An 8,882-nucleotide genomic window follows, 5' to 3' on the forward strand; every position below is an offset into this window, starting at 1 on the left:
ATGTGGGGTTTGGGCGAGCGGCGTGGGGCTGCGGCTGACGCTGTGCCCCAGGGTGGGAAGCGCAAGAAAGTGTCGGAAGAGAGCCTGGAATCAGATGAGGAGCGAGAGGGGAGAAGCCCGCTGCTGGAGGAGGCGGCATTTGACCCCCCGGGAACACAGGAGCATGGGGATACAGCAGGGGTGGAAGAGGAGGTGCCTGTGGAGACTTCGGGGGGCAGATCCACTCAGAGCCCGGCCGGAACTGCTCTGGAAAGTGCTCCACAGGATGCGGCCGAGGAGCTCAGGGAGACTTCCCAGGCGGAGCTGGCAGCAGAGGTCCAGTCCTTCCTCCAGGTACCCAGCCGGGATTGCTCTCCCTGCGCAGCCGGGGGCCCTTTGCGGTTGGGTTTCCGTGCCTTCATGTTTTCCGCAGGTGCATGGACCGAGGCTGAAAATGCTGCTGCAGAAGGAGCCCAGCGTAAGTGGCTGCTCCCGTCGCTCTGCTGGAGCTGACGGTCTGAACGGGCTTGTGCCAGGGCCTGGAGGGGATGGGAGAGGAAGTGGGTTTCGCAGGGATGACCAGAGGGGGTTGTAAAGTCCCGCTGCCACCTCCTTGGGCTCGGGAACCTGCCTCCAGCTTGCGGGGATCCGCTCTGTGATGGGTCTCTGCAGGGTCAGCGCTGCCCGAAGCGGGGGTGGTAGGGAGAGACCCTCGCTGTGTTTCGTGGGTTGCTTTATTTGGTGTGTAACAGCGTGTTTCCTGCAGCACTCGGCGCTGAGCATCCCACCCGAGCTGCACATCCTGAACAAGTGCTCTCCCAGCCAGGTGAGCCTCAGCATCCTCGCCGGTGCCGCGGAGGGGCCTGCTGCTGTCCCTCATGTCCCTGTCCCCTCTGCCATCCCCAGCTCGAGGGGCTGTGCTCCTTCCTCCAGCTCTCCACGTGCCCGGAGCAGCTGCTGGGGCGTTTCTGCAGCTGGCTGCTGGCTCTCACCCCCGACCTCAGCTACACCAGCGCGGCCGTCCTGGCAGAGCAGCTCTTTCTCAGGCGAGTAAGTGTGAGGGCAGAGGTTTCCTGCACCCCGTTTCCCTCGCCACCATCCCCCATCTCCTGCCTCTTCTGTCGCAGGTCCTGTCCCTCGCCCGGCCGCCCTCCCGCCACCTCATGGCTGCCCTCGCTTCGTTTTGCTCCAAGTATTCCCAGCCCTTCTGCCGCGTCCTGTTGGCCGCAGTCATGCGGGAGCCGGGGGAAGGTGCGGTCGGCTCGAAGGAGGGCATGGCTTGTTCTGGGAGCTGGAGAGGGGCTTGGGGAATTTTGTCACCCAGAATGTGTGTTGGGAACCGTGGAGGGATGGTGGTGGTCTTGTCCAGGCAGGTGAATGCTTGGGAGTGAGGGTGGGAGATGGGTTTACAGATGCTGGAGATGGAGAAGGGTGGCCAAGCTTCCTTCCAGCTTGAGCTCTCACAAAGAATATCTGCCATTCCTCCATGGGCTTGAGGATTCCTGACAGCTCCTAATGCTAGGGCCAAAACTGCCCCAGGGCGGCCCTGCTGGCACAAGGAGAGGGTCCTGCATGAATCACTGCCACAGTAGTATCCCCTTTTCCTAGGGACTGGTGCTGATTAAACCCTTGCTGCAGATGTGCAGAGGAAGCTGGATTATCCTCAACAGTAGAAGGGGACACTCCCTGGTTTCTGGGTGTCCTGACAGGGATATATCCCTGTGTGAAGGGGTGCCAGGAAGGTTCAGGCATGTGCCCATGGATTTGGCAGCCTCTGGAGGCTCTTCTGCATTTGCTTCGGCCTTGCAGGTGCTGAGCAGACCAAGCTGGTGTGTGAGCTCGTGGAGGAGTGCCTGGAGCCAGACTCTGTGATACTGGTGCTAAGGTAAAAGATTAACAAGGCTACAGGGGTGGCAGCTCTGCTTCTGCCCTCACACCTGCCTCGATGGGTCCAGCTGGCTCAGGAGCAGCAGTGAGGCTGTGTGAGCATCGCATCTCTTCACTGACCTTTGCAGCCAAGTCCTGGAGGTGCCTTTGTCGGAGAAGCTCCTGCCAGTAGTGCAGGCCGTGCTGGGGCGTCAGGTGAGGGGACTCCCCCCTTGTCTCCTGGGTTTCCTTGCCAGCTCCAGCAGTGCTGGAGCCAGATCCAGCTCTCCTCCCTGCTTGTGGCACTCTTCTAGGAGGTGATTCCCCCTGAGCTCTTTGATCTCTTGGTCCTGACTCTGTGCCGGCACGCCCCAGCCTTTGCCATGTCACAGAATTATGCCAAGCTGGTGATGGCTGTGCTCACCACTTACCAAAGCCAGGTGAGCATGAGCCGGCTTGGGTCCTGCAGATCAGCTGGTGACCCACGACCTGGCGCAGGGGTCTCGGGTGGGCTCCTGGCAGTGCAGCTCTCCAGGCACCTTGCCTCTCTCCATCCCAGGTCACCCCAGGCCACCGGAGCTGTCTGGCTGCGGCTCTGGATCACAGCAAGGCAGCTCTGAGGAAATCGCTGCAGGCTGTGCTGGAAGGACCCAGGTGAGATGGATGCTGTGCCCTCCAGGCTGGGGTCTCTCACTGGGGAAAGGCAGCCTCCCTGCTCCTGGTCTGCCCGGGGTGGTGCGAAAACACTGAGTGCCCACAGAAGCTGTGCTGGAGTGGATTTGGTGCTGGGTTTCCCTTCCCTTGATTTCTCTCCTTTTTTCTCTCTCCTCCTAGGTGAGCAGCAAAGGGAACTGTGAGGCGATGGCTACCTCAGGTGGAATATGCATTTAGGTGGTGGTAGCTGCAGCCCAGTCCCTTACTGGGGTTCACCACCAGCATGATGGATGCCCAGCCAGTATGGGCTACAGCACGCAGAGCCCGTGACACCCCTTGCAGCCGTGCTTTGTGCTCAGCTCACCCAGTCTGAGGTGTGCTGTTGTTGGGCAGGGCCAGTCTGGCCACACACACAGACGTCCCGAGGCTGGAAGATGAGGGTTTTCTGTGTTTAAAACAACGAATTCTTTTCAGTCACTTCTGTCTGGTCTGTCTGTGAGCCGCCGGGGAGCTTCCCGCCGCGGGTTCCTCGCCACACGCAAGATGGCGCCTCCCGCTTTCCCCTTCTGCCACGCTAAAGATGGCGCCTCGCTCCCCGCCTTCCCAAGATGGCGGCGGAGGAGGAGCCGCGTAGGGCCTGGGCTGCAGGACGCGTGAGGGCAGTGCCTGGGTTCTCCTCACCCAACCTCTGGTGGTGTGGGCACCCCAAAGTCCTGGATTGCCCCGTATCGATGCCGGGCCTGCGGGTGTGAGGGGTGTCCGGGCTGCACATCGTCTGGAGGGCATAATCGCACCAAGGTGACTCTTCAGGAGATACCTTGTGCCCAAAAGACAGGAGAACAAAAAATCCATTATTTCTCATTATTGATGGAGCGCTGTTGTCACACAAGTACTTGAGGAGTGAGTGAAGGGGGGCTGCGGTGATTCTGGGCACAAGGATGGCCGCCATTTCCCCTCAGAGAGGAGAGGTTGCCCGTTTTCCCTGTACATTCCCCGATACAGGAATTTCTATCAATCAGGTTCCCGTGTTACCCAACCAGAGAGTGAGAAGCTGCAGAAGTGATTCTGTGCTTTCAGGTCCCCTTTGGCTGAAGGATGATGTCTCCTGCCCTGAACCAGCCTCTGATACCTTTGTGAATCTGCAGAGCTGGTTGAGCATCCATATGCCTCAGCACTCTGGTTTGCGTGTCTCTACTTGCTTCAGTCAGACGAGATCCACTTCCCCATTAGAAATGGTGCGACACAGCTGCTCGATTTCCTCTGTGTGTGCACCCGTCTTTCCCAGCTAAGGCGTACGAGGCCTTCCCGGCATCAGCCCTTGCAGTAGGTTGCTCCTTCCTGGTTCCAGATCTGCACAAAGCTGGCAAACCTCCTCCTCCTCCTCTAGTAGCTAAGGTGATGAGTCAGCTTGTTCAAAACCTTTATATTTCAAGTGATTTTTTTTTTTTTCCCAAAGTTTTGGTGGCCCAGAGCAACAAGCAATATTGCATGATGGGCTTCACAGGTCCGTAATTCTTGGTGCCCTTAACACATTGCTGAATCAAACTGATTTGAGGCTGTTTGAAGATGATGATTCTGGGCCTGCCTTAGTTGACCCATTCTCACTTCTATCAGGGCTCCAAGGAGCCAAGGCACAAGTGGTATGTTTTGTGCATGTCAGGCTTTGCAACAGCTCAGATGATTTTTTTTTTGGTTGATGGCAGCAATGATCTGCTGGGTTGTTTATCTGGAATGCTGGGCTTTACAGATCTCTGCATGCAGAAGAGTGGGGTTTAGAGGAAGAACTGGTAAACTTTAATTTTCTACTTTGAATCTGCCATTTTTTCTTTTTACCAGGGCCCTTCTCTGTGTCAGGTTTCTAGTTTTCCACATGGCAACGATGGCAGTTCCCATTACAAGGCTTTTAGTGATGCACTAATAAAAAGTGCTTCTATAGCATGACTGTGTCCAAATTTCTCTCCTGTATCCTTGAAAACACTCACCAGAAACCTCATCTGGGCACCCTGTGGTCAGAGGGCTGGAAGGGTGAGGATGGGAGAGAGCTCATGGGCTCTGAGGGAGTTAGTGCTAGGGTAATGGTGGTTTTGAAGCATTGCATACTTCAGGACTTATTTAAAAATTCATAAACATTTACACCTACAAAGGGAGAAGAGGGATTAAAATGTGTAGGTGTGACATGTTACTGCTTCGAGTTTGCTTGCTGGTGTTTGGATACAGCCAGAGCAACGAAACTCTGAGGCATTGTGATGCTATTAATGCTGAGGGCACAAATTTCTCTACAGTAAGAATCCCATGAGCTATTTGAGGTGACAGTGGACTGATGAGGCTTCCAACTCCACGTTAGCGAGAGGAAAGGAACATCCAGTGAGACAAATTGTTGATGTGTTTGCATACCAGTGACTTAGTGGCTGAGTATATTGAGGCTATTGTAGGGCTGCCCAAAATGTGACATAAATAGAAATTATGCCCTGATCACCAAGGTCTGAGCCTGCTCTTCTGGCTTTATTAGGTAGCAGGCTGCAGTCTTTGCAGTTTCCCTGCACAGCTTCCACCAAGTGACCTCGGTGTCCTTGTCCCCGGTGCATCCTCTGGCTGTGGCTGTCATGAAGATGAGTGAGGAAAAACCCCTCCCTAACTCACCTTTTGCTAGCTTCCCCATGTCCTTGCTGAAGAACTGGATGATGATGTGTGCCGTGCATATGCAGAGCACCGTGGGGAAGCCCCAGCTTCCCTATGGATTGGGCAGCAATTAATGGTTTGACATCTCTTGGCTGCGGTGTGCGTCTCCTCCCTGATGGGTGTTTGGTTTTGTAACTGGTTTCTTTAGGCAACGGTCTCGTTTTGACAGGCTGTTCTTGACTGCTATGTGCCGTATGCAGCTTGCACTTCCAACTCATCTGGAGATACTGGGAGCTGCGTTTTGGGTCAGCCTACGTGTTTTCTGCAAGAAACAGTAGTCAAGCAGGGGTGGGCTTTGCAAACTGCAAGGGGGGTTCCTGTGCTGCTGGGAAGCACTATGGGGACTTGTGGAAAGAGATGACTTAGCCCTGGTTCTGCTCTTGGTTGCAGCTCACCTTGGGTTCTTCTGGGGTGTGTGTGTGAGATAAACCATGTTGGGAGAACTGGAAGTGACCCCTGGAGTCACGGGACATGCTGGGGGAAGATGGTTGTGTATGTGGTGGTTGGTAGCACCCGCACAGAGAACTTTTGACTTTTGACTCCTCTGGAAAAACCCAGCCTGACCAGTGCAGAGCTGGATTTGTTATGAAATGTCACTTGGGTTTTATAGTTCAGCAGAGCTTTCTCCAGGAGCAGAGGGAGCCAGGGATGGGTTTGCTCTTACTTATTCTGAGTTGGGGAAGGTCTGAAGTGCCGTTTTAGAGGTTTTCTAGGCTGTGTGTAGAATTTTCGGCTGACTTGGGATATTTGGCAGTGGTTCCTCTTCTGCTTCCTCTTCTCTTTGCACAGCTGTATGCCTTTCATGGTAGGGAGGGGAATTCCCTTGGTGGCCTCATAGTAGTTTGGGTTTTAAGGAAATTAATTGTATGTAATCGCATTAGGTTGTCTGTCCACTCTGCTGCCACCCATGGCGATTTTTGAACCAGTTTCATGACAAAACGCTCTCTCTGCTCCCCAGATGCCATCTTGGCACTGTTTGACAGCAGAGAACCTCCTTTGGGTGGGCTGACACGTGCGAATGCTGCAACCACAGACATTACCAGAGCTGTGTGGGAGCCAGACCACTTTGGTCCTTGTTGGAAAGGGTCAAAACTCACTGCTTTCCTGCCTGTATCCACCCCCTGAGGGGCTGCCCCTTTCCAAAGGTGAGCTGCAGGCACCTCCAGGTAGTTCCATGTTCCCTCCTGCGGCAGCGTTGGGAGCTGATAATAATCCTGTTTCTCCCTGGAGGTAATTGCGTTTCGGTGACGACTTGTTCACATGCACGTAATCCCCAATATGCTGATGCAGTTTTGCGTTGAAATCTGGTGACCGTAACACCCAGATGTGAAGCTGAACTGCTCAGGGGAAGGCTCAGCAGTCTTTTCTTCAATATAGAATTTAAAATTAAACCAAAAGAAGCAAAACCTCTCTTTCTCATCTGTGGGTGTTTGGGTTCTTTTTGCCAACAACCTTTTAATCATAATAAGAGAGTCGTGTTCTCCCTGGGTTTCTGGTGGCTGCCAGGTCCCTGTCAGATGGGGAGACCAGGGCCACATGAAGATGAATTTTTTTGAGGGCTGGGGTGATGCTTTATGCTTGGGCCCCCTGCACAGACCTAATAAATCACACTTGCTGTCTCAGCAGTAGCAGCCAGTGTCAGTCTGAGCAGCTTTCCTCTGAGAACTGGATAATCCAGATGACCACGGTCTCTGCGATCTGAGCTGCAGGTTCAGCCCAGCTTCAGGAGGAGCCCTGGGAAGATGCCGTCGCAGTAGGCTGCCACGTCGCCAGTGGGACCTCGCTCGAAGGAGACACCGGGGCAAAGCCAGAGCCTGCAGCAGCTTCCTGCCTCTCACATCTCAGAGCTGGAGAGCTCCCAGCACAGTCTTGTTCATCCCTGCTGACCAGGTCAGTGCATGGGAAGCTGGGCTGCTTTAGCTTGTTTGAGGCCCTGCGGTACCCAGAGCGTAATCACAATGGTCCCAGGTTAAAAATAAGAATACATAAAAATCTCTGGGTGCTTTTAGGAAATGCTTGTAGAGGCTTTTTGGATGGAGTTTTTTGCAAAGAGAGTTGTTGCCTCTCATTGAAGCCCTCAGCTCTTTTCTGTGGGAGTGAATAGTGTTTGAGCAGAAAAGCTCTGTTCTGGTGTGGGGAACCAACACGACGGTGTCCTTAGGTCTGTGTTCTCCGTGGAGCATCTCGCTGCAGCCGTGGACCTGCTGGGGCACTAGAGCAGAGGCTACAGAGCCTCATGTGCTGCCTTGCCCAGTGCCAGGCTGCGGCTCCTGGGGAGGAATCGGGGCCTCTGTGGGGATGTGTGTTGATGTCAAGACACTGGTGTATGCAAAGGTGACTGCCCTCCATCCCTTGAGCCCACCAGCCTCTGCCGCTGCGCTGCCCATGCTTGGGGGCAGGTGGTTTTGTACCCTCTGTCTGCTGAGCGTTAGGCTGTGAAGGTACTTTTACTTCTATGCCCAGCTACAGGAGGTTGGCTGCAGGATCTGTCAAGGAGAGACCTCGTGCTTGGCTGGAAGGAACACTCAGCAATAAAATACGTAGTTTAGACCTATGTGCCCAAGCAGACCTTCCTGTAAAGCAGGCAGGGGTGGTCCTTAAGGAGTCGGATGCCCTCAAGGAGGGGAATGGCATCATCGGTTGGGTGCTGAGCTCTGTCTGCTGAGTCTCAGCCCACAGGAAGGGGCTCCCCCTCTCCCCTTTCCCAAACAAACGTGTGCCTGGAGGCGAGGCAGGCTGGTGAGGGGCTTGGCAGTACTAGTGCGATTCTGACTTCATGCCTGAGGATTCACCTGCATTTTGAGATACCAACCAGACCTGCATGACTGGGAAAGCACTAGGGGCAAGGGGGGAGCTCTGCTGCTCAGGCTATCCCTGCTGCACCGCATCCTGGCTCAGCTGCCTCTGGACAGATGTGCATGGATATGCCCACCTGTGGGATGGATCTGGCCCTGCCATCGCAAGCCCCGAGCATCCTCTTGCTGCTTGGACCAGGGGACCTATTCACTCTGGGAAGTGTGTCTTGGGAAATCCTTCTCTGAAAAGAAGCACAAGTGGTCAGCCCCTGCCCCTGGAAGCTCTTGGAGATTGACAGCAAAGGGATGGGGAAGAGAGGGAATCCCAGGGAAGATATGTTAAGCAAAGGCAGAGGATGTATAAGAATATAAGGCAGAGGGTGTCAGTGCCAGACTACCTTACAGCATATCCGGTGCCTAGTGCTGATGGTGCCAACTTAAGATACGTTAATTGTCATTAATTGGTGCTAATCATGCATACCACAGCTTTTGTTGCTAGGTATGTGTCTTAAGGGGAAGACATCACAGGAATTTGGGGCTATTCTTCCCCTGAGTCACATTTTCTCAGCTGCTCTTCTTTTGGGTCAGGTTTGAGCTGGAGGTGTTTGCCCCAGGCAGGGAAAACCCATCAAGCTTCGAGGATATTTGAAATCCTGACCTGGTGTGGACCATTGTCGATGGCCGTTTCCAAAGCCTCATCCCGCTGTGGCCCAGCACAGCTCCTGCTTCAAGGCCTCTCAACACCCTCCCTGGCTGCTCCTTGGCCCTGGGGCCGCATCCCGCACTCTCTGCGGATGGGTACGAGGCCTGGCCAGCCCTGATGCCGTTTGCTGGCTGACCTCTGAGGGCTTAAGAGATTTGCAGACCCCAAGGACCTGCCTTGTTCCTCATGGTACATCAGGGTCCCGG

The 8,882-nt window shown here is 54.6% G+C and overlaps 1 protein-coding gene across 1 annotated transcript in view; it reads left to right on the forward strand.

The window, feature by feature from the left end:
- The window catches only part of FANCE (Fanconi anemia, complementation group E), a gene marked incomplete at its 3' end in the record, with an annotated part of 4,517 nt that extends 695 nt beyond the window's left edge, over positions 1-3,822 (forward strand). The window contains exons 3-13 of the mRNA XM_010147942.1: positions 52-333; positions 413-457; positions 746-805; positions 886-1,029; positions 1,107-1,230; positions 1,789-1,864; positions 1,995-2,061; positions 2,160-2,285; positions 2,405-2,499; positions 3,080-3,129; positions 3,785-3,822. Coding sequence (XP_010146244.1) covers positions 52-333; positions 413-457; positions 746-805; positions 886-1,029; positions 1,107-1,230; positions 1,789-1,864; positions 1,995-2,061; positions 2,160-2,285; positions 2,405-2,499; positions 3,080-3,129; positions 3,785-3,822 — 1,107 coding nt within the window. The remainder of the gene's footprint in view (positions 1-51; positions 334-412; positions 458-745; positions 806-885; positions 1,030-1,106; positions 1,231-1,788; positions 1,865-1,994; positions 2,062-2,159; positions 2,286-2,404; positions 2,500-3,079; positions 3,130-3,784) is intronic.
- Positions 3,823-8,882: the final 5,060 nt, after the last annotated feature.

This window comes from Eurypyga helias, unplaced genomic scaffold (genome assembly GCF_000690775.1).
Source record: "Eurypyga helias isolate BGI_N326 unplaced genomic scaffold, ASM69077v1 scaffold45702, whole genome shotgun sequence".
In the NCBI taxonomy this organism is placed as follows: domain Eukaryota; kingdom Metazoa; phylum Chordata; class Aves; order Eurypygiformes; family Eurypygidae; genus Eurypyga; species Eurypyga helias.